Consider the following 26,647-nt stretch of genomic DNA (forward strand, 5'->3'; position numbering starts at 1 on the left):
TTTACCCCGATCAGAAAATACCAGGTATTTTGGCGGTCTGAAAGCAAACTACGCGTAATATCCCCGAAAGAAAATACCCGATAAATGTAACATCTGGAGATATTTTCCTTTATGTTTGGATATTCATAAACACACTAATAAAAAGGCCTACCAAGTATGTATCTTGGAGTTGATGTTTGTATGATGTATCTTTGAGTTGATGTTTATGATCTGTTGGAAATACACAGTATATTTCATGGTGGCTAGCGGTCGGATCTGATCCCGCTAGTGGTGACATTAGACTGTGATGATGCCCTACGGAAATGTGAAATGATAGGGAAGGAACTTTGCGATGTCTGTGCGATGTCTGCCTGAGCCGTCGCTGTAGTCCCACATATACGGATCGCGATGAGTTTTCACTGTACTTACAGCCTCATTCTCTGTGCTTGCAGCTTAGTGAATTTGTGCAGCTGTGTGTGACCGGTGAACTAAAACGTCAATATGAATGACTCCGTCGTGCCAAAATTGTCCTGGGAAGATGAAGATCTCCCAGGAGCCATTCAAATATTCAAACAGCAGTGTGAATTGTACTTCTCCGTAAAAAATGTCAGAGAGGAGAAACAGGTGGATCACATTCTGCTTTTCATGGGCACCCCTGGCCTCCGCATGTATAATTCATGGGACTTAGCAGAAAGAGACAGGAAGAACATCGCAGTTGTGTGGAATCGGTTTGAAAAGCAGCTTAAACCAAAGTCCAATTTCAGAGTCGCCCGCCTATACTTACAGAGATTTCGCCAGCAAGAGAGTGAAACTGCTGATAGTTTTGTGTCCAAACTGAAACTACATGCACAGACTTGCCAATTTCGCGATGACAGAGAGTTCGCTGACAGAGTCGTTGAACAATTCATTGCTGGCACGCGCCACACAGAGCTCCAAAAGCAGTTACTGGGGCAAGATGAACTGAATATTCAGCAGTGCTTGGACTACGCAAGAACTCATGAAGCTTCTATCTCGCACATGCAACAACTCGCAGGTGTGCGTTCGCAGTTGTCCCCAGCAGTCCACGTAATCCAACACAAACGAGATTGCAGGAACTGTGGGAGGAGCCATTCTTTCTCGTCACGTGAATCTTGTCCAGCGTATAATACGACATGCAACAGCTGTGGTAAGAAGAACCACTGGTCAAAGATGTGCCGATCAAAACAAGGTGTGCAAGCATCTCGTGGTCGACAACAGCGTGATTCAAGCGGTCGCGATCGCGAACGTCGACAACAGACACGGTCCATCTCGCATAAGCGTGGGAAGCAGAGGAGTTCTTCTCGCAATACATGGACAGCTACTCGTGATGTGCACTACACTGATGCGCACACACCGCCTGCCAAGGATGACACAGGTAGTGAGAGTTTTGACCAGCTGTCATTAAATGCTATCTTCACTTCGCTTGATGCGATTTCTGACCAAAGTGATGACGAAGCATTTACACGCATACAGATCCGTCAAGATGAACAAGAACTTATTATAAACCTCCTTGTTAAGGTTGACACCGGCTCGCAGGTGAACACGATACCTCTACGCGTATACCGCCGCATGTTTCCCTCAAATCTTGATGCCGATGGTTTTCCCCGAAAAGGCCATCTAAAGGATACCAGCTGTGTCCTGACAGTATACAATGAAACGGCGATTAAACATTATGGAACAGTCACATTACCCTGTCGTCATGGTAACACTGGGTGGATTAATGCTGACTTCCACGTTTGTGACACCAGCAGACCAGCAATTCTCGGTTTACGCACATCAAAAGCGCTTCAACTGGTGGCCCTCACTTTCTCCATAGATTCGCGAAGTGTACAAGACAACACACAGCGTGACCCCATCCGCTCGGTAGCTGACCTGAAGTCGCAATACCCGCAACAGTTTGACGCGATCGGTGATTTCGCTGGAGAGTACCACATTGTACTAAATGATGGCGCCCATCCTGTGGTGCATGCTCCCCGTAAGTGCTCAATCCATATCCGCGACGAGCTGAAAGCTGCACTCGATGACATGGAAAAACAAGGTGTCATTCGCCGAGTCACTGAGCCCACCGACTGGGTCAGCAGTCTAGCCATCTCGCGCAAGGCAAACGGTCAGCTACGCATATGCTTGGACCCAAAGGACTTGAACAGTGCAATCAAACGGTGTCACCACACTACACCTACCGTCCAGGAAATTACGCACAAGCTCACAGGAGCCACGGTGTTCAGCAAACTGGACGCAAAACATGGGTATTGGTCAGTGCATTTGGATGCAGAAAGCCAACTGCTGACCACGTTCAACAGCCCGTTTGGAAGGTATAGCTACAAGCGTATGCCATTTGGCCTAGTGATGAGCCAAGATGTGTTCCAGCACCGAATGGACCAGATCCTAGAGCAGTGCACTGGCGTCATCGGGATCGCAGATGACATTGTCGTGTTCGGGGACTCACAGCAGTCACATGATAGAAATCTGCACGCCTTGATGGAGGTTGCAGCAAAGTCAGGTCTGAAATTCAACAGCAATAAGTGCTCCATCAATCAGGAACGAGTCGTTTTCTTTGGCATGGTCTATGACAAACATGGTGTCCATCCGGATCCAGCAAAGGTCCAGGCAGTGAGATCTATGCCAACTCCACGTGACAAGACTCAACTCCAGGAATTTTTGGGGATGGCTACCTACCTGAGCCCGTTCATCCCCAATCTCTCTAGCCGTACAGCAGATCTTCGTGAGCTTCTTCGGCAAGACAATGAGTTCGTTTGGTCTGAGAATCATCAGCGAGCTATGGATGACATACGCGATCAGATCTGTGAGAGTGCTACCCTACGTTACTTTGACCCCAACAAGGAGAGCATTGTACAGGTAGACGCATCATCTCGCGGATTAGGAGCTACACTTCTCCAAGATGGAGAACCCATCGCGTTTGCATCAAAAGCGCTGAGTGATGCTGAGACCCGATATGCCAACATTGAACGTGAAATGCTCGCGGTCGTCTTCGGATGTGAGCGGTTTCATATGTATGTCTTTGGTAAGCATTTCACAGTCGAATCCGATCATAAACCGTTGCAAATGATCCACCAGAAGCCGCTTACCTCAGCGCCACCGCGTTTACAGCGTATGTTACTACGCCTCCAGCAGTACGATTTTAACTTAATCTACCGCCCAGGGAAGGAAGTCCCAATTGCTGATAGTCTGTCGCGGTCTCCAGGAAATGACAACACGCATATCGCACTCGACATGCAAATCAACCACATCCAGTTCACAGAGCAACGAATCGCAGATGTTAAGCGAGAAACCGACACGGATTCAACACTATCGCAGTTGAAATGTATCATAGGCCAAGGATGGCCAGAGCGTATGAAGGACCTTCCATCTCAGCTCAGACCGTATTGGTCATTCCGTGATGAGCTGTCAGTTGAAGATGGAATCATCATGAAAGGTCCCCGTGTTGTAGTGCCAAAGTCAATGCATGAGTATGTGTTAGGAAAGTTGCATGAAGGCCATCAGGGTTCTACGAAAACGAAGCTACGTGCACGCGATTGTGTATATTGGTTGAATATCAATAGCAATATCGAGAGTGTCGTAAACCAGTGCGCGACATGCCAAAAGCACCAGAGATCACAGCCTAAGGAGGAGCTACTCCCTCACGAGCTTCCAACACGACCTTGGCAGATTTTAGGCACAGATCTGTTCCATTTCGAAGGTCGCGAGTACCTGATCATAGCAGATTATTACTCAAAGTTCCCATTAGTTCGCAGAATGCCCGTCGAGTGTACAAGCAAAGCTGTCATTGAAGCTACGCAACAAATCTTCTCTGAGCATGGCATACCCGAGAAGGTTGTAAGTGACAATGGTCCGCATTTCGCCTCCTCAGCATACAAGGAATTCGCTAGCAATTGGAATTTCGCGCACGTCACATCGTCGCCACATTTTCCTCAGTCGAATGGATTCGTTGAGCGAGCAATACAGACCATCAAGCGTACATTAGCGAAAGCGACATCGTGCAAGCAGAATATCAACATGGCCCTTCTCTGTTTACGCACAACCCCAATCGACAGCGAATTGCCTAGTCCAGCAGAGCTTCTTTGTGGTAGGAAGTTCAAAAGCAACCTGCCCCTAGTGATACACAACACATCATCGCGCAAGGAGCAACATTACCAGCGTCTACAACAGCGACAAGATCAACAGAAAGCGTATCACGATCGATCTGCACACAATCTGCAGCCGTTGAGACCCTCACAACGCGTTATGGTCCAAGATGCACGCACGCATTTGTGGATTCCGGGACAAGTTGAAGAATGTTGTGATGAGCCTCGTTCGTATACGGTCGTTACCTCCAATGGTCGTGAGCTACGTCGCAATCGACAACAAATTCGCGATCTTGAGCCAGCTAAGAAACGCGTAACTTTTGATGAAACCCCCCACTACGCTAGCACTCCTGAAACGCGGCAACGCGAACAGACACATGAACAGCAGTCACGTGATACTAGACCACGTGATCCCAAAGTTGTAGAGAACAAACACCAGCAAATGACCAGGTCTGGAAGACTAATCAGACCCCCAGACAGGTTTACCATGTAAATTTGCATATTCGATACACAGTGATGTTCATGTGTTGGTTTTTATTCATGTTCAAATGTCCTTTGATATTACTATGTTCATGTACACTATATGTGATTCAAGATGCAGTGTTAAGTTACAAAATGTGGAATCCGTGTAATAACATTTAAAATGTTACACGTTATACATTCTTTTTTTTTAATGTCTTTGTGTACTCTGAAACAAAGGTGACCATTCTCAATTCTCGCTACCCCAAATAGCGATTTCGCCGAGATCCGGGAAAATCCCTGTAACGTGCATTGCATTATGGGATAGCTTTTTCGGTATTACAACTTCCTGTTCGGAAGTCTCACGCACTGCATTTGCCATTTAGATCAACAGTGCCGTCATGCACAACAACACAACGTAGCTTTCGCTCGGAAAGTTCGTGATCACAACCCTCTCTTTCACTAACAGTTTTACAGCCTTTTCTGCTAAAGTCACTAATTCTGCCTGACGCTTTCCATTGCATGGTATTCATCTGTCAGTTAAGATTTTTTTAAGTTCCGAAACTGATTTTTATCCATTTTGTGGTCGACGAAAAATTGAACGAAATGAATGCTGAATATATTTAGTGTCCAGTTGAATACGATCGTGATGTCAGGCCGGTCGCTAAATGCAAAATTTTAAGATATTCATTATTTGTTTGATTTTTTTATAACCAAATAAAAGCATGAATAAAAATTATTCTCACGTGAAATATATTTTTTATTTTTATTTATAATTCAAATGGAATCAAAACTGACCAAATGTAATAAAAAGTATTATACTCTGTACATATTAGTGACTTATTACGCTGATTGGCATCGATTTCAGCGTGGTGGAAAACTCAGTATCGCGAACCTCGCGCGAGCATGACTCTAAACCGGAAGTGGTGATGACGACCCGACGGAGTGAAAATTATCTCGTCTCGCGCATTATGAGATTTTTGTTCCTATTTGGGGTAGCGAGAATTGTGAAGATGTTATTTTTTTTTCATAAATAGAGAATAAGTACTTCTCAGTCAGAGTGTTGTGTATGCATTCCTTTTAAATAGTTGCCAAAAAATTAGACATGTGTGAAGAATTGATATAGTTGTGGTTTTTTACCTAAGGGACAGATGTTGTACATGTATGTGTTTAAGTTGTTTGACACTTTAATGTTACCAGAATAACCATGTGAAAAGCATGACATGTTATTATTCAGTTTTAGATACTGAAGGTACAAAAAAAAAAAAAAAAAAAAAAAAAAATTAACCAGTGCACATACCAAATATCCCATCTTTGCAGTAAAGTTATGAAGAAAACAGTGTTTGAACCATTTTACACAAGTTAGTACCGACTGAGTGAATTATGATAATAGAAGTGTATAACAACAGTTGCTTATTATACAGGACATAATTAATGTGAAGTCAGTTATGCAAATTACACATAGATATCTGTTCAGTTTTATTACAACCATAGTAATGATATGGTAAAAATCAATTCATATGGATGTTTAATTGCCTGATGGTGCACACAAGGGTATATATAAATTAGAAAGGTTATCTCACTCTTATTCTTAAAAAAAAAGGGGGATGTAACATCTGGAGATATTTTCCTTTATGTTTGGATATTCATAAACACACTAATAAAAAGGCCTACCAAGTATGTATCTTGGAGTTGATGTTTGTATGATGTATCTTTGAGTTGATGTTTATGATCTGTTGGAAATACACAGTATATTTCAATAAATAGTAGGTACTTGGCGAAATTACGAGAACTTTCGCGGGGATTTTTCCAAGGTCGTGGGTATTTTGGCGGTCTGAAAGCAAATTACGGGAACTTTTAGCCCAGCGTGTCGTTGGGTGCGGCGCCGTGCATGGGTTGCTGCTGGGCTAGTGATTTTGAATTTCGCGCCTTGCTGCTTATCAGACCATACTGCGCATGCTCGTAACTTCAGGAACTTATCCCGAAGGGTATGTTTCAGGGCGGTGTGAATGCAGAAATAATTAATGGGTATTTTTCAGCCTAAAAAAGTTCTCATAATTTAATGGGGATTCTTGTGATCGAGGCGGTTTGAAACCACCTAAAATGAGAGCAGACATCCACATACACGAACCATGGAGCTATTACAGGGGGGGGGGGGGGGCAGTCAAAGATATTGCTGTACACACGCGTGACCAAAAAACGGATTTAAAGGGGTGTTTTTTCAGTTTTGGACGCGGTCCGCGCGAGGACTCGTTAAGGGTATCAAAAACACCGATTTCCAAGAAAAAGGGTGGTTTTGAAAGACTGGTCAATGGTCAATCGCGGGGTCAAACGTATTTAGGGTATGTTTTTTTCTCCAAAGCTTTTTTTTCTTAAGACTAGCCAAACGTGTATACGGTATGTTTTTTTTCCCAAGTTTTTCCCCCTGAGGTCATATTTTGGCAAAACTTGTTTAGGGGCCAAAATGTGTAAATAAAGCCCGCAAAAAAAATTGTTTAGGGGGTTATTTTGCCCACAGAGAAAAACTCGTTTAGGGGGTGTTTGGAAATTCCTTGGTCACACGTGTGTACAGCAATATATTTGACTGCCCCCCCCCCCCCCGGGCTATTACAGACCAAGGTTTCAAAATATTTGGGCACCACTTGGTCTACTACCAGTTTGTCTATATATTTGCCAGTTTGTCTAATTTTCATATGGTCTACATTATACTACCTCTAATGATCTATGTTTCATTTGGTCTGAAATCCATTAAATCCACCTCAAGTTGATTTAATGCCCCAAGATCTAATAAGAAGTTTGTCTAAACATACTGCAATTTGTCTCATATCCATTTTGTCTACATGTTTGTTATGGGTAATTGCATATTATGTTAATAAAAGAAAATTGGTTGTAGGCAAAATGGGCCTGAGAGGTAACCCCCCATATTACATGTTTTGGGGATTGCAGTTGGTGTACAATAACATAGTCGAGTGCCCCCCCCCCCTTTATATTTGTTAGAATTAAGAAGCTACAGATTCCATTTTTTAAGAAGAGCAACATAGAAAGGGAAGAGGATCAATGAAAGAGAATCCTGAAAATAATATCACCATTTTATGGTGCAGAAAGGGAACTAATCGCACTTGATTTTCTACCCCCCTATCCCAATAAATTACAACAAATTGTGAGAAGTTGTAAACATACAAGTAAGTCCTTGCCATATAAGTTTAATGGTACATGGGGGGTAGAGACTGCTAGTTTGCTGTGCAAGCCCTTCAATCTAGAAAAGTGGTCTGTAAATTATGCATCCTGAGGTCTCTGCCATTACTTGTATACACAAGATCCCTCGGAAATGGCAACATCTATTTGTCCTATCCTTCTGAGAAGCCCCACTTGATGATAAAAGATTCAATCAGGGTCTGTGCCTGCAGACTAGCTAGACCATGACTGGGACTAGACTTGTCTCAAAGACCCACTTGTTGATTAAAGTTTCAATAAGGGTTTGCAACTGTAGACTACACACACCTATGTACAGAATGAATAATCTGCAAAGGTCACAATAAAACACTGAACAGGATATTCAAAACCCTACCATGGTCATATTTCTCTTTTGCTAACAAAGAGGTTTTTTTTTTTCTAGGAAAATACATGCATGAGATCTATCATGTTCATTTTGGTTGACCATATGGTAGCTCAATGATAGCTTACTGACCACCTCTATAGGGCCGTCTGCACCATCCCGAGTTTTCAAATTAGCGCGCTATTTCTGATCCGGCAAATTATCCCGATCTGAACAATCTTGAGATTATTTGCAATGGAGACGCAATTATCGCGCTAGTTCGTTGGATTAATCTCGAGATTGCAATCCCAAGTCAACTTGGGATTATTTGCACTCGGGATTATTTATTCACGGCGTCAGACCATAATGCATCGATGCCTCGCTCGAGCAGGAATCGCTCTCCTTGCGATGGTGGAGACGGGGTTTCTTGAATCTCGAGATTAATCGCGAAGAGGGCTGATCGGGCTAAAATCTCGAGATTGGGCAAACTCGGGATGGTGCAGCACCGCCTTATGATCTATCTCACCCAATCAGCCAGTTGGGTATCTCGAAATGCTGGCAGAGTAATGATATTAAAGCGTGGACTTCCTAGAATGGCAGAGGGAAGTCTTCCCCCTCCACTATAAAATTTTATTTCTACAAAGGATATGATCATGATATGATAAACAACATCAAACAGGTGTTTATATCCAATTTCTCTGGTAACAAAAAATCTTTAAAGGGGAATCCAGCCTTGGCCATAAAATGTTGTGTTGGGAAGGAGAAAAATAAATTAAAAAGAATGGTGAAAGTTTGAAAGAAATCGGACAAGCAATAAGAAAGTTATAGCTGCTTTAAAATTGAGATCACTAATAGTATGTAGATTTCAAATTGGCAACTGGGTAAGTAAATGATGACAAGGGGCAAGGACAACTTTCCCATAGACCATGTACTTTATTATCAGGGATTTGTGGTTTTCTCTTAAGTTCCCATTCCCCTGGGGCAGTAATCTAAATATAACCCAGGTTGTATATTGTTTAATGTCCTCATGAAAGAAAAATATAATTTGAAATAAACTTTTGGGAAAAACGACATTTTAGCCATAATATGTATTGGAGTACATTGAAGAGTAGTCCTTGCCTTACATCACTATGACATCCCATATGCGGCCAATTTGAAGTCTCCATGAGTATAGTGATTACCAATATTTACAACTTTTAAAAATTCATAACTTTCTTGTTGTTTGTCCAATATTGTTCAAAATTTAACCTATCAACTTGTCTGATTTTTCTTTTTCTTATAAAAACAAGTTTTTATTTGGGTTGGATTCCCCTTTAAAACACATCTTTTCAGTTTCATGTGGTGTTGCCACATTCAACAAGCCCATCTTATTTCACTGTAGCCACCCAATCGCATAAAAATACCAGGGACCCGTCTTACAAAGAGTTGCGATTGATCCGATCAATCACAACTATGGACGGCCAGCAACGTCAACATATATTATTCATGTTAGTTAAAAATATTTTCCAACTATGATGTATATTCATGCATTCATTGTTTTCTTGAAAATTCACTGTGCTTCTCTTTGTTTACAAAAATGAAAGGACATTGTGCAGACATCCTGTAGAAAAAAGTTGACACTGATGGATTTCTATAGTCTAGAGTTACAATCTTTGTAAGATGGGGCCCTGGTAATTTTCTAGGATGAAATACAAGTACTCGTAAATTCCTCCAAAGGAAAAAACCAACAAATCAGACAGACTTTTCAAAATTACAAGATTTTTTGCAGTGCGAAAGCATATTTTTTTATTTACATGTAGGGTATGGAGAATGCATAACTTCATATTGCTTTATGATGAGAACTAAATCTGCAATCAGACAGGTGTGAATGCATGCAAGTATTTTGAGACCTGATCAAGTTCTAATAATTTACAGTTATTTCTTTCTTTTTATTGGGTGGGTATGAAAGCACCTATGATAGATGCAAAAGACAGGCCTACTTGCCAAATAATGACCACCTAATAGTTAAACGTTTCCAGGAAATAGTGTTTAACGGATGTGACCATTTTGTTGGCAATCAGATTAATTAGTAGTCTGAAGATTACCTTTAGCTCGATAGTGGTATCACCCAGCATAAGACTGATAAAAATAAAGACAATAAAGTCTCATTACGTCTGAATTCCATGGAAATACCTGTGAAAGAGATCATCTGATATTCACTCTTTTTTAAGAAAATGATTCAAATGATCGTGAATGAAAAATCGCTGACTTCTACACAACACTTGCGTCATTTGGTATTTTACTCCTCTACATACAGTGGACTGCAGGGCCCAGGGAACATTTTTTTACTGGGGGTGTTGATGTGAATATGAAAAGCAAAAGAAAAAAAAAAGATATTCACTACAAAATGGAGGTCGAATTGGACCCGAGAAATTTGAAAAGCCCCCCACCCTCAAAAAAATAATTAATAAATGAATAAAGGTTTTCACTAAAAAATGGAGGTCATTTTGGTTACATTGTTCCATTTTTACACATCTTCCAGAATACCTAGGGATGCTGCCTGCGGAGAATAATACAAGCAGCACTGACAGAATACAAAAGTTTTCGCCAAATCTTGGATCAAATATGTCAAAAATTAATTCCAACTCACATCTAGATGTCACTCTGTGTGATATCCAACGTTTTGATGAACATATAGCAACGCCCGAGCTTCTTCGGCAAAGTAAGTGGTTTTCCGAGACATGGACGCAGCCATCTTTGCTGAGATCGACTGCGCAACAGTCTGGAACTTGCTACACACCGATGCATGTCAATCGGTTTTTCTATATTATACTCAATAGGAGCATACACTTTTCTATGCAGATCTATATAGCAGCCAACCTATACGGTATGCACACGCAATATTACCTCGGTAAATCATAGACAAGAGATACTATAGCGCAAAGAAAACGTACGGGCGGTTAAGGGCGGTTCAGTGTGTAATAGGAAGGGCGGTCTCGGGCGGTTCAGGTGCTATAGGGTTAAAAGCCTTAACAATTTAACTTGGAAAGTTGATCTATTTGCATGTCCTTTAAATTGTTTTTAGACATTTTCATATCTTCAGTATTACGATATAATCTTTCAGTCTTGGTGGTTTTGCTGTCTCATCAGCATCTCTGATTGGCACTCTACAAAATCCTGAATTGGATTGGATTCTAAATCATTTTAGACTTGTTTTATAAAATCTCTTTATACTTATAAAAAAATTAACATGACAACATAACTGCTTCTCTGTGTTTACATTCAGTCCTGTTAATAGTTAATGAGTAACTAAAACAACTCAGATCAAAATGAATGGTGCTTAAGAAGGTAGTATATGGAAAGGACTTCTGTAAGTTGATATGACATTGAAATCAATAAACTTCAGATTAAATAGATTAACAGCCTTGTTACTTGCAAGCCCACTTGCCCATGCCCAGACAAGAGTAGCTCCTTTTTATTTGATTACATTCAGGTAATAAAGATCGGTGAAAATGAGAAACATTATTTGGAATCGTAGCATCATTACTTCAAATATTAAGATTTTTCCCCCTGAGTCCAACAATCATGTATCAGGATTTGAAATAGAGAGAATTCATTAGAAAAGTATTTATATGATTTCCCATTGTCTTTCACATTTCACAACTTAATCAGTATTTAATTTATTTTTAAACAACTATAAATTAGAAATCAATGAAATAATTTGAAGATTAAATACACGTATCATTCAACTTTAGCAAGTTCTTGTTCATAGACACATTGTCTTCCATTTTTTTTTAGGGGATTAGGGACAGACAACAATTTAAGAAAATTTCATCATTTAGAAACATTTCCATTTTTTTCCACCCATTTTTCCGTGTGACTAAAGAGGAGAATAATTCTATAACTGTTTGAACTAACTTCTCCTGTTGATAACATTTTTTAATGTACAGTAGATTTTGTAAAATAAAATTTATTATCATTGCTGAACAAATGGCTGGACCTGATGAATTTGTGGCAATTCATTTACATCACCTTTTTTTGAAGAACTATACAAGTTGTATGCAGTGTAAATGTATTAATCAGCAAATATTTCTCATTTACTATTAACCATCCACAATGCCACAATGACTGGGCAAATCTGTATTTTTCAAACAGGATGCGACTTGGTCAACAGTACACATGAAAGATGTGCTTGTTAACACTGTCATACAAAATCATGTTTACCTAATAAACAGAAAATAATAATAAGTTTATCTAGACCTTTGACATATTCATTTTATTTCACTCATGTTTTTCGGTTCACTAGCCATGTACATGTAACCCCTAAAAAATGGGTTCTATTTGCATTTTACTTTACAATTTGACAGCCACTCCCTGCATTACATAAAGTAATGAATTAAACTCCATTTAGAGTCCTGATGTGAGTTTCTACCTTTTTTATATTCTACTTCAGACTATTTCCAGTGATTGATTTTATAGAACTCACTGTTGGCTGGCCAAAAGCAAAGAATTATTGAGGAATTGAATCATTTTAAACAGTTCTTAATTTAACATGTATGACTCCAACTCAAAACCAGGACAAAACTTGCAATGAAATTGTTTGAGATGATTTTTTTACTTCCTCTTATTCTTTTTTATTTTATTTCTACTATGAAAAGTTTTCATTTCTTTGAGAGCCCAAATGAGGTATTATCACTTTAAAAACCACGAATTGCAGCTAAATCTGGGGGCTATTTCATAAAGAGTTATAACTAATGCCACTTTGCCACTGTGACAACTTCCATGGTAACCTTGATTTTGACTGGCTACTGAGCCCTATTGCCATGGTAGTTGCTATAATGGCAAAGTTACAACAGTTGTAAATCCTTTATGAAACCGGCCCCTGGAGTTCATTTCATAAAACTTGTTATACTAAAAATTTACAATAACAGTCTGAAGCTACTGAAATCCATCAATTTGATTGGCTGATAGTAAAATTGTTATAGAAATTGTTCATTTGTTATCATTAGTCTTTATGAAATTCGACCCAGATTTATTTGGTGAGATTGATCTAGGGAGTATATATGGAGGGAAAGAAGGCCAGGGGGCCACTTCATAAAGCTGTTTGTAAGTTAAGAGCGACTTTAAAGCTAAATGACAGTATAGTTGCAGTAAAATACTGATTCGTGAGAAAGTCTGTAAAACCAAGATTAAGTATTACTATATCATCGTGGATCTAGATCTGGTACAGTTACATAAACTGAACTTTGTGAAATCATAATATCTAAGCTAAAAAACGATCACACTGAAGATCGCCAACACAGATAGGCACACGTGGGACAGCGTATTATTATTGCTGGAATATTTTGCTTATTTCTCAGCAATTACACAATTTCTTCCAGAATCCTTTGGCACATATTTTTTATTCATACAAACAGACACTTTGGTGATCATTATATTAAATTCTGTGAAAAGTAATTTTTGAGATCGTCCCCACAACTGGAATTTATCTTTAAGAACGACTAATGATCCTTTCTTGTGGTAAATGATGTTCACCATTAAATATTCATTGTTAATTTATCAAGCGCATAAGAAAGGTTCACCAGGCATTCTTAAAGTCGCTCTTAACTTACGAACATCTTTATGAAACACCCACCAGGATTTATGTATACATGATGTATTGTATACCTCTCAAGATGAATTGCATTATGTGTATTATTCAGTGAGATATATCGGGCGGGGGGGGGGGGGTAGTCTGCTGTGCAAACCTTTCACTCGAGTTAAGGGTCTGAATGTGCAGCCTACCCATGCCTTGTGTACAGAAGGCCCGAAACAGCAAGCTTTGAATTTGCTAGTCTTTGCGTGGAGACACACTTGCTGATCAAAGTTTCAATCAGGGTCTGTGTCTGCAGACTAGGGGGGGGCGTAAAGGGGTATTTCATTGTTTCTATAGGACTATGGAGGGAAAGTGGACAAGGATTTCTACATAAATTTACATGATGCATGTTATATCTATCCTGATGAATGAATTGCAGGAAAATCAGATTAATGTGTATTATTTGGTGAGATAATATCTATGGGGGTATTTGTTTCTATGGGACTGTGGAGGAAAGGGGGACAGGTTTTCTAGGAAATATACATGATATAGAAAAAGCAGGAAAATAAAATAAAGACTAACCAATGGTCATCTCTGATAAAACAGCCATTTTCTTTTTTTGTAAATGAAGACTATAGTAACGATTCCCCTTTTAATCAACATACCATTATCAATCCTAACCTCCAAACCTTAATTGTGTGTGAAATATAGGCCAATAGTTTGATTTCAAATAGATATACCATTTAAATCATTGTTTGTTATAATAGGGCTCAACATTAGCAATGGCCCGGGGCAACCAAAAATGAGAGTCAGGCCACCAATATTCTGTAAATGCCAACACTTGGTGGCCCTGTTGGGCTACCAATGTTTTGATAAATTGTAATATTTTCTACATTTTGTTAGAGCCACTAAATTTTCTTTGCGGGCCACCAAAAATATGAAATTTATTGCTTTGATGGACCGATTGGGCCACCAAGAAAAAAAGTTAGTGTGGAGCCTTATAGAAACAATTGAATATGATTTCATGTTATTTAAACATGTTTTACTCCTCACAAGACTGGTCAAACGAGTCCATGAAATATTCTTTCTAATAGAGTCAATGAAATATTCTTTCTAATCTTTTTTCAACATATATGATGAAATTATTTTCTGAATATAAACCACTGTATCAAAACGGTATTCACAGATGTTAGAAAGAACACTGCCTTTCGCCTTCTCATTATATAGTAGACCTTGGAGTAAAATAGATCTATTCTGTGAAATTCCTTACAAAATGGGGGAATCAAAAATATTTTTAAAAAATCAATTCTTACAGGATTTAATCTCCACACAAATAACTGAGTGATTATCAATGACCCAAGTCATTCCTTTGACCAGATTGAGTTTAACAGGCAATTTAATGCTTGTATCATCCCATCTTGTGTGTAATTTATATCCCAGAATTCCATCCACCAAAGTACCAAAAATGAGTGAAACGCTGCCCAAAATTTTCATTGAAAATACACAAATCATTGTTTATAAGGATATCCTTATTAAAATGAACAATCACCAATGCCTATTAGATTGTTCTTCACGAAAGTAATCATACCCCAAACCCTGCCTTTCACATGTAGAAAATAATTCAGTAAAATAAAAATATCCCAAATCCATGTCTTTGCTATCAATTCCCACAGAGCACTATATTTATTATAATAATAATGATTAATCACCACTAAGGTGTTTTGAAAGCCAAACCATTCAAGCCTGATGCTCCAATATCCACCCACAATGAACTCCATCGAAAATTCATTTCAAAGGTGAACTCATTCTGTTTATCAGCAACATAGCAACCAGCCCAACATGCAGTTCTGGCAAAACAAGTGTTTGTCGCCTATGCAACAGATTGGCCAAAGGTATATCACTTAACAACTCACCGAGCAGAATTATATAGAATATTCCTCAGTAAACATACATGTAAAAATACATATCTCTCCTGTATCATCATCCACTTATATTTTCCACATTTTACATTAATTTAAATGATGAAAACAATAGTTGAAAAGGAGATGCAAAGAAAAGATATTGTTGCGTCGCTGCAGGAACTCCTGTAGCAACACATTTTCGCGTGCTTCCAGGGGGCGTTTTTGCATTCACGCGCAAAAGCGTGGTGTCAAGGGTGTTCTTGCACTGACACAACGATATCGTCTACAAAGAATCCATGAGAAAATAAAGAAAAATCAATATACCTGTTCCAATGCAGCCTGCGAAAGTCCATTTCCGTTAAATCGGAATGTGACGCAGTGTACGTGGTGAACGCTTGAATGACTTCGCAGCGAGATCGTGATGGCTTGCAAATGCTCAGAAGCTGAAAAAGAAAAAAAATTACAAATACATTCTGAATAAGAAATACCCCATACAATCCATAGGACAGCAGTTATGAGAATTGTCAATTGTCATTTCAAAAATGGCATTACCACATTCTCTGATTAGTCCAAACCAATAGTATGAAATGCCCCCCCCCCCTAAAAAAAAATCTATACTTGCTGTGGTCAACAACTGGGGATGAGTGTCAGATAGCAGCGAAATCAGAAATCACTACGCAGATGCTCTCTAAATGTATAACGCAGAGAATCTTTTTTCAAAAGCCCTTCATAACAAATCAGCGTTTTTACGACATATTTGCAAATTTTTGTCGGGTTCGAATCTTAAGACGATGTGCTGTACCGGTCCACCAACTATCGACAATGACCTCTACAGGTAATCTCTCCATTGTGATTTGACAGGCATTTTCAATAGATTCTCAACATTGCAGAAAGTGTCTGCGAAGTGGATGTTAAAATTACCTCATCAACAGCAAGAGAGAGGGGATGGTGGGACAATGGATGAATGAGAGAGATATATAGGGACAGAGGAAAAAAACAGAGAGGAGTCTGGAGAGGAGATAGTGGGAAAGGCGAAAGAGAACTACACAAAATGTGTCGTTATCTATGTGCCATCATGTGCCATCAAAAAAGTCAGATTCACCTTGTCAATGCCCCCCCCCCCCCCCCCCCCCCGTTCTTAGAATTAATCTTGTACAATTTCATATTGTTATTCCTTTTCCTTCACCCCATCAACCCCATGCTCTTTCAAATTTAATCTTCCTCTTTGAACTCACTCCATGGATCTGCTTTGAAAGTGATATTGAGACCGGCATGGACCGTCCCGTTGCCATGACTACAAGGGGTGTGGCAGGATGAAGCAGCCAGGGGCTCCTTGTACATGTAATCGCTAGAAGGTGGGCAGGAGGTGAAGTAAGTTTCTATGTTGAATGGGTCGACCGGCCTTGGTAAGTCATCGAGGGGTGCTATCCCTTCATCGGGACAGGTGTCTGAGGAAGCAATGCAGACAAATTCAATTCAAGAGTAAAATAATCAAAATCATAACACATATTAGATTATTCTTAATTTCACAGATGTGTAGTAGGCCCTGAAACCCGGCAATGCGATGTTTAAACAGCAGAGACATGAATTACATAACACATCATGGGAAATAGTAACATAACAGCCATTGATGTTTACTAACTGAAATGAACTATTACCACGACTTGTAGTATCATTACTTCTTCTTCTTCTTGAACACTTCCACAGGTGATTTGACATACATTGTAATATTTGCGAGGGGGAAATTCTGCAAAGCTGGTGAGTTTAGATAGAAAAAAAATCATGAGTAATCATGTTATCCATACAACAACATCCTTGAAAAAATGTAAGATCATGATGTAGCTTAATGCACTACAGCAGAGTAATCCCTTTTATCAAGTAACATAATTACAAATTCTTATCAATCTCACAAAGGAAGAATGGGGTAATCTAGTCAATTCTCAAAGAAGGAATTAAGCCATCCACTGGATTTTCTGCTCATCATCTGTAGACATTATTCAAATTTAAATTCCTCTTAGATCTTTAAAGATACAAGTAGATGGGTCATATGCAGTTCATATGGTTATCATTTTAAAATGAATAAAATTTATATACTAATTAATTTAAAGTGCTTTCTTCATTTCCACATGACCCGAAAGTATTCTGGTGTATCTTTGCTATCATTATTAAATTTTCATCATTTGTTATCATCATTGTTATTAATATCATTGTTGTCCTTATTATCATAATCATTAATTATTACTACTATTATATTTCAATATTGTTTTTATCATTATTATCATCATTACCATCATCATCCTCATCATCAATATCATATCCTTTTCAATGATTATTTTTATCACTAAATTTTTCTCTCTCATTTGAAATGCATGTCAATCAAGGCTTCTCCTTTCTTGCACACAATGCATAATTCTTTTTGAAAAAATAGTGTTTACTGCAAGACATCCGACTACCTAATCGAAAGTAATAACTGCTTGCTTGGATATAACCAAACAATAGACAACAAAACAACTTGCTGGTATAAAGTTTCAGTTTCAAAACGACAGGTGAAGGTTGTGCCTTTGTGATGCTCTCCAAGTGAGCTGACTGAACTGGAGTTTCAGTTTTCATTAATTAACTAATCTGTGCGTTATTAGATGATTATCATCGTAAACACGAGGCAGGTGCTCTTGAGAGGCCAACCTCCATCAGCAGGAGTTTTCAAATTATCCTGCTACTTCGGGGAGGGGGCGTGTTTCACAAAGATTTAAAGGACAAGTCCACCCTAACATATAGTCCACCTGAACAAATAGAGAAAAATCCAACCAGCATAACACTGAAAGTTTCATCAAGATCGGATGTAAAATAAGAAAGTTATGACATTTTCAAGTTTCACTTAATTTCACAAAACAGTTATATGCCCATCCTGGTCGGTATGCAAATGAGGAGACTGATGACGTCATCCACTCACTATTTCTTTTGTATTTTATTGTATGGAATATTAAATATTCGTATTTTCTCCTCATTGTCAAGTGAAACAACAATCAATTTCTCTTGAACATGTGGAATTAGCATTGTTTAATACTATATGGTTCAGTCAACTTGGTTCTTATTGTCAAATCTGTAAAAAAAGAAATACCCGGTAATGTATATTTGAAACAATGAAAAACAAAAGAAATAGTGAGTGATGGACATCATCGACCGAATCATTTGTATGTCTGAGTTATGCATACAATGTTTTGTGGAAAATAAGCGAAACTTCAAAATGCCATAACTTTCTTATTTTACATCCGATTTTGATGAAATTTTCAGCATTTTGCTGGTTTTATTTTTCTCTATTTATTCAAATCAACATTTTTCTGGGGTGGACTTGACCTTTAAGTATGACCAAAATTCCATTTGGTATTTAAAGCATCACCGCATTGGTCAAATCATGCTCATGGGATGTGTGCTGCAGTGGTGGTGCCGTTGTGTATCACAGGCCATGAGTTTGATATCCAAAGGGCAATGTAAATTTTCTATAGGGTACACTCCTATTTTTACAGAGCACAAATGGGAAAAGGAAAAAACAAATCTCCAAGACCAACGGGATGGGGCATTGAGGCCATCAAAACTAAAGAGGGCTTCCATGACCACGGCCTTTGACCAATACGGTTTTGTGTGTATCACATGTAATAGAGAATATAAGTGTACTTTTTTAGTCCGACTTAAATCTTTATGAGACATCCCCCCCCCCCTGGACTACTCAAGCTAGAATCTTGAAATTGAGCAAACTCAGGCTATTAAATGAAGAACCACCTGATGTAGGTTCATGATAATACTAGTGCAGAATTTAATTTCTGGCACTATGGTACCAGATTGTTTCTTGTAATTTGTGAGAATGGGAACTAATCAACTAGATATGAAAAATTAATATCTTATTTTGCATAGACATTTATTGTGCTTTTCAAGCGTCAGTATTTAAGCAAAACTTGCAGTCTTCATACTTCTTCATCCAAATTATAAGGTAGAATCTTGAAATTGAGCAAACTCAGGCTAATGAAGAACCAGCTGATGTAGGTTCATGATTACACTATTAAACTCAGTATTACTGGCACTTTGGTGGTAGCTCTAACTATCAAAGCTTGTTTCTTGTAATTTGCGAGAATGGGAACTAATCAACTAAATATGAAAAATAAATTCCATGTTTACACAGATATAAAGTCAAGCTTTGACAAGTTGTATCATGTTTCAGTTTCATGTTTTGATCAGAGAAGCATGAATGTCAATTATTTGCAGAGGGAGTGAAATAACAAAGCCATCACTGGTACTTTCGGTTTAATTCATATCATAATTTCAAGGCCCCCCGTACACAATATGAGGGGCTCAAAGAAGGCTCTTGACCGTCTCCCCTTTCTCAAAATAAAGTTTGCTTGTTGTAATACTGCAAATTTTCACAAACCCCAAACTAAATTATGCTGCAGATCAATGTAATCAACTTGATAATCTTGATTGCTTTAATTGTTAGTATATGTACTTAAACAAATTTTAATATTTTGCATAGCCATGCAAGTTACCAAACTGTTGACAAATTCAAAACAACATCAACAAGTTTTGTTTTATTTTATTGCAAAAAAAAAAAAAAACATTAAGTGCCTTGCACACAAATCTACAACATATATATAGTTTCATGCAGTGTGGCCTTATACCGAATGCCTGTGGTTGATATCAAAATGAAAATAAGGTGGAAAACATGGTTAGTGTATTTGCAAAGAGATATGCAAACATCATCATTTTTCTAGAATCAACTTCCACTTAAATGTATTTGTCTACGTCTTATATGACCCATAAAAAAGTTAGTCACATATAAACATAAGAGTGTATTTAGGACCCAGAGACCATTGATATGTGCGTTTAACACTACAAATTATAATTTGCTTGTGTGGGGGTGCATCATTTAAAATACATGGAGGGGATTCCTGATTAGGGATTGGTTCTCAATCACCTTCAATTCTTTGACAGAGGTGATCTTTCTACTAATAGGCTTAAAACTCACCTACGTAAAAAATACAACAGCAATACAGCTTTAAGCTACCAAACATAAACCTTACTTAAAATGTCTGATTTCTGCTTGGTTCAACAAATTAAGTAAACTGTAGCATTCAATATTCTTACAAATACTTGATAATGCCTTAATCAGATGTCATCCAGAAAACTTGATTCTTCAGAACTTCAGTCAGTGAATTCATTGGTACTATCAAGAGAAAAGTATAATGCTATAGTATAATGCTTATTTTGTGTGACGTGTACCTGTGTCCATAACTCACTAGTTACATCTTACTTATTTTCATATGATTTTAATGAAATTTACTTGTCATACTTGTTTGATTTTTCTCTATTTTAAAAAAAAAACATTTCATTGGATTGGACTTTCCCTTTTAAAAAGAATTTTTACAATGTAACACTTAATCTGTTTTCAATTCTGATAGAATAAAATTAATATTTCTAATATATCACTTATTTCTGTGGTCACTGGTCAGAAGGGAAAATATCACTACAAGCCACCTCCATACATTGCAGTTTTTAATGAAAATAGGGCCGTCTGCACCAGCCCGAGTCTTCAAATTAGCACGCTATTTCTGATCCGGCAAATTATCCCGATCTGAACAATCTTGAGATTATTTGTAATGGAGACGCAATTATCGCGCTAGTTCGCAGGATTAATCTTGAGATTGCAATCCCAAGTCAACTTGGGATTATTTGCAAAATAGCGCATTATTTGCAAAATACATGTAGCGCGCTATTTTACGAATTATCCTGCTAATTCGCAGGTGCAGATGCACTCGGGGTTATTCATTCATGGCGTCACACCATAATACATCGATGCCTCGCTCTAGCAGGAATCGCTCTTCTTGTGATGGTGGAGACGGGGTTTCTTGAATCTCGAGATTAATCGCTAAGAGGAACGATCAGGCTAAAATCTCGATATTTAGCAAACTCTGGCTGGTGCAGTACCGCCTATAGAGGGATAGGGAAGGGGTGTAAAAAGGTGAGCTGGGTCTAGTATACACAAAGGTTAGCGATTAATTGTACGCTTGATTTTCACGATTGATTGTATATTGTAGTCAGTGCAATCAGGGACGTGTCTCCCTCTCACATCCCTGGTGCAATCAATAAATCGTAGAAAAATGCTGTATGATCATTGCTAAGCTTTGTGTTATATGGGCCTCTGATTATAATAAGTTACAGTGTACAGTGTGAAAAGTGACATCAAAGTATTGCTTCTAACATTACCATCCACTTAGTATTGCTGTTGATGTATGAAGTTTGAAGAATATCTAAAATAATGAGTTGGAAAGAAAATTGCTACATGTAACACTATAACAACAAAATAGTCATTTTTTTACTACCATATAAGGACACACTTTTTTGGGGGCAAAATCCTGCTTATTTTAAATCGATTACACTACGACACCACTCAACTGTACTGTTATACAAACATTTGACCACAAGTTTTCAAAACTATTTCGCAATACATTATTTCCTCATTGGTCAAATATAAATTTCTTTGACATCTCTTCTTGTAAATAAGTATCTCTAATTACAATAATGTAACCCTATATGACTATGTATATCATACCAAGGAATATTTGGAGTCACACCAAAATCAGGACCAATGTGGGGGAAAAGATACCCTAAATGCAATGAGATAAACTCAGACATATATTTTTACTTTCATTTTTTCTTTGATTTCTGATAAATTATCATTTCATACTTACCAAAGAAGTAGCCACGCTCTGCAATTTCACAGTCGACAAAATCCTGCAGAAAAGAAAATTCACAGGAGAGAGAAAAAAATTATTATTTTTTTAGTTCCCAACTCTAAACGACATGAAATTTCAAATCTCGAACTCGAAATCAAGGATATATATTTCAATAATTTATGGGGAATCACCTGAACTACTACTAAAGAAGATCTCATAAATTAAAATGGCACTCAATGAAAAATATGCCCACATGTAACATTACAGAACTTTAAAAATTAATTAACAGCAATTCAATGATGGATTCCCACCACATGTTGTTGAAAACATAATTTAGTCAACTTATTCATGAAGTATAGTCTATGATAAAAAAAGGTCAAAATGTCTTTTTGTCTGAAAAAAAAACCTCTGAATACTTTGACATCTCGCCATTTCACAGACCTGACATTTCTGACTGATTTTTAATCATCATCTGTTGAGCTGCCACGCCTACAATGTTAAAAAAAACCTGATTTTACAGAAAAATAAACGATGATTTTGCAGAAAGCAATCACGGAATCATTCTGTAAATTCATAAAACAAAAAATTTTCTGCAATTTAACAGAACAGGTCTGTTTAAAAAGGGGGAAATTTGTAACGTTCCATACACCAAATACCAATTTCCTGTAATTTTACATGATATAATGTAAGATTATGCAATCTGGTAAGATTACGGGTGTTCTCGGGACTCTGCTGCAGGAACTTCTTTTATTTTAAGGATAAATTTTCTAACAGTGTATACATTTAATTATATTTTCTATGATTTTAATATAAAGAATTAAGTTATATAAATTATCAAGAAATAAAATTCTTGCAGTTTTCTTGATATGAAAAAATAATTTTGTGTTGTTACCAAATGGTTAAAGTGTGGCAGACCCTTTCAGTTTGCATAGGCAGGGCTATCAGGTTGAAAAGATTGAAACCAATGGGAATGAACAGAAAGGACATGAACTGTGAAAATAATATGACAGAGTAATGGTGCAATTTCTACTCTCTAGCCTGTTTATATTCTTTTTTTTTTTTTTTTTTTTTTTTTAAATTATGATTTTATTGTTTTCATAAATAATCAATTACAAAAAATCACAATATTTACATAATTAGACATGATCGTAATCAAACAAACAAAAATAAAACATTGATAAAGAAAAAGAAGAAAAAAAAGTGACAAGTAACATAATCCAGAACAAACTAAAACAATTAGAATCTGAACACATACGTACAACCAATATATCAGGTAATGAGCCGTGGAAAAATATTAACCTGTACTTGCGGGGTAAAAAAAAATCAACATGTTTTACAAGTTAACTTCTTCAAAGCTCAAATCTCCATTTTAGCCTGTTTATATTCTTATAAATCACACACCAAGAGTGATGAAGAATAGTCGTACCATTCCTGGGAAAATGTTGAAACTGGTTTCCAAAATATTGTTCCCATTCATCCCATAGTTCTATTCTTCTTGTTATGGTTCTGATTTCAAATACATTGAATACAAATAAATGTGAACTAAACATTTTAAACGAGAAACACAAAGTGACAACATATCTTTTCCAAACAAACCTTCATTATAGTGCAAACCACTGTAAGCAAATAAGCAGCCTGATTTTGGGGCTCTTTTTTATCTACTTTTTATTCCCATTTCTATAGTCATTGAAATCCAGTTTGTGATTGGTTGGACTGTAATACATCTTCTTTAAAGGGGTGGTCCGGGCTGAAAATATTTATATCTGTATAAATAGAGTAAAATTCACTGAGCAAAATGCTGAAAATTTCATCAAAATCTGATAACAAATATAACAAAGTTATTGAATTTAAAGTTTATCAGTATTTTGTGAAAACAGTTATATGCACATCCTCATGAATATTCATTCAGTGGGCGGATGATATCATATCCCCACTTTCCTTTTCCTTATGTTATTACATGAAATCATAATTGTTTCATTTTTTCAAACATGTATAAATGATATGTCTCCATTATGATGAAATAATCCAATTGTTTTAGTTCTTGGTAGAAAAAATTTGAATAAACCTAATTTCATATAATAAAATACAAAAGAACAAGTGGGGATATGACATCATCAGCCCACCTAATGACATGCCTAGAACTGTTTCACAGGAACGATGCAAATCTTTAAAATTCAATAACTTCGTTATTTGTTCAAAGAACTAAATGCAAATTTTTTTTTTTTTAATTCCTTCAGTCATACATTGTCTTTGCCAAAAAGAAAAATATTGAATAATGATAATGATTTCCATTAATCTGACATAAGGAGTGGCTAATAATTCCTGAAATTGCCTTTAAACTATAATACAGCATAGACATTTCAGGCTGGGAAACTAAATTTTTAAAAATCCCTGAAAAAAATATTTTATTTTTCCCTGGAAGTAAAGAAACTTTTATTGGATTCAACTTTTTGTTCACCTTCAGTAAAACTTTGCTGAGCCTGAAAACACATTGCAATAAAGATCTCTGTTCATGCATCAAATGACTTCTTTTGAATATACATGCAAACTTTTTATCTAAACCACTGAAAATCAAATATTTGCATCATCATTCATATTGTATCTTTAAATGACATGTCTTGTGTCAATATTGCGATAATCGAACTACTGCATGGTGTACACATTTCATAGGCAATAGTTTTCATAAATTATGTAGCAACATACTTTTTCTGCAACAAAAATTTCCACTAAAAAAAAATATATATATTGTAGTAGAGTGCATGATTCAATCTGCAAGTATTTCAGAATTTGTGGTTCTCCATGGTTTATCAATCAGGTAAATTGATATGTTTCTTTATTAATTCATATAACCTTGCTGTCATTCATTCATTTCTCAATTCATTCACTCACTCACTGATTCATTCATTCATTCAGTCAGTCAGTCAGTTATTCAGTCATTCAGTCACTCACTCACTCACTTATTCATTCAATCATTAATTCCATTTTTCTTTCATAGATTCATCCATCCACTCACTTTATCTGTTCATAATCTATTCATCAATCATTTTTCCATTCCTTCACTCACTCAATTTTTTTCATTTCACTTATTCATAACCTGTCTTTCTTTCTTTCATCTATAATTCTTTCATCCATTCCCTTTTTCCATTCACTCAATGTTTCATTCATTATCTATCCTTCCATCAATTCATTCAATCATTCTTATATTCATTCTTCAATTATTTACTCAATAATCCATTCATTCATTCCATAAGTTCACGTCAAGAAACACAAAATATCATGACTACTTTATCAGAACACGAGGGAATACAATATACATGTAAGCCTATAACATGAGAATTCAAAATAAATAGGCCTTCAATGATTGTCTTCTTTGTGTTGGTTCTCACACTGATCATTCAATTCAGACTGACCATTCCATTCAGACTACAGTCCTACGCTCACCCCATGCCTGTCCGCTCTTTGGGGGAATTCCCCTCAATCAATAATCATTGTCTAAAAAAATCAGACCCTTTCATTGTGAGCTCAAGCATCAAGCTTACCTTATAACTCTACATGTATGCTTATTTCTAACTTAAATTTTTTGATGCACTTCATATTGTTGCATACGTGTAAATCATATCAGTCAAAGGCTTTAAATACATATTTTTACATAATCATGATACAAGGTCTGACTAAAAAGACTAGTTAAAGAGCATGGACTCGCATTCCATTTGTTTTCAGAAGAGGGGACATGTATTTGTATGGCAAACAGATAGGTACATCTACAAGGTAATCCATTTTTCCAATTCCAACAGGGGAGTTCCTCTTTTGACAACTTTTATAGGCTGTGTGTGTCTCTCTCATGGTATCACTACAACAATGGCAGATGGCAGGGTGACTTAAATGTCCGCTCAACCCCCCCCCCCCATTACATATTCATATTCTGACTATAATTGGTTTAACATGTTCTGACTATCACCATGAAAACTTTGACGTTTGACCCTACCCATTTGTCACACATGTCATGTGCATGCAGGTATTTCATAAGGGCTGGTAGTTTACTGACTATTAGTACAAAGCATATTAATACTATAAGAGATTATATAATAATTTCAATATAATGTATGTTATGACGATAACATACCTAAACATATTAACATATCTAACACAAACTCTCTCAGCGCCACCCTCCCTTTTTTATATCGATCTACCAGAGAAATCTCACTTTAAGTTTTAAAAATCAATGACAGAATTTCCTAAACCCATGCGACACACTTGGTGTTTTGTTTAATAAAACGTTTTTAAGTAACTGGCTAGCCCATTGCATGAATCATCTATCAATATTCACAATTACAGCATGAATCTTCAAAATTATTAAAAGATGATCTAGTACTAATGATGATAATAGGTGTTTATTA

The 26,647-nt window shown here is 37.1% G+C and overlaps 2 protein-coding genes across 2 annotated transcripts; one reads left to right on the forward strand and one right to left on the reverse strand.

The window, feature by feature from the left end:
* Nucleotides 1-480: 480 nt before the first annotated feature.
* Nucleotides 481-4,572, forward strand: LOC135153789 (uncharacterized protein K02A2.6-like). Its single transcript, XM_064097929.1, has one exon. The coding sequence runs from the start codon at nt 481-483 to the stop codon at nt 4,570-4,572; it is 4,092 nt and encodes a 1,363-aa protein (XP_063953999.1).
* A 3,584-nt stretch (nt 4,573-8,156) lies between these two features.
* LOC135153790 (uncharacterized) lies at nt 8,157-23,852 on the reverse strand. Its single transcript, XM_064097930.1, has 4 exons — nt 23,847-23,852; nt 22,266-22,308; nt 16,764-16,976; nt 8,157-15,971 (listed from the first exon to the last, which is right to left on the reverse strand). The coding sequence occupies exons 1-4, from the start codon at nt 23,850-23,852 to the stop codon at nt 15,844-15,846; spliced, it is 390 nt and encodes a 129-aa protein (XP_063954000.1). The 3' UTR covers nt 8,157-15,843.
* Nucleotides 23,853-26,647: the final 2,795 nt, after the last annotated feature.

Source organism: Lytechinus pictus, chromosome 3 (genome assembly GCF_037042905.1).
Source record: "Lytechinus pictus isolate F3 Inbred chromosome 3, Lp3.0, whole genome shotgun sequence".
Lineage (NCBI taxonomy): Eukaryota > Metazoa > Echinodermata > Echinoidea > Temnopleuroida > Toxopneustidae > Lytechinus > Lytechinus pictus.

Bases quoted from the DNA above. Each gene is read 5' to 3' on its own strand.
- LOC135153789 (XM_064097929.1), top strand. From the start codon at position 481: ATGAATGACTCCGTCGTGCCAAAATTGTCCTGGGAAGATGAAGATCTC.
- LOC135153790 (XM_064097930.1), bottom strand. The intron at 16,977-22,265 runs GTAAGTATGAAA...TTGCTTCCTCAG, and splicing joins AGAGCGTGGCTACTTCTTTG to ACACCTGTCCCGATGAAGGG. The intron at 15,972-16,763 runs GTGAGTTCAAAG...TTTCTTTTTCAG, and splicing joins TTTCAAAGCAGATCCATGGA to CTTCTGAGCATTTGCAAGCC.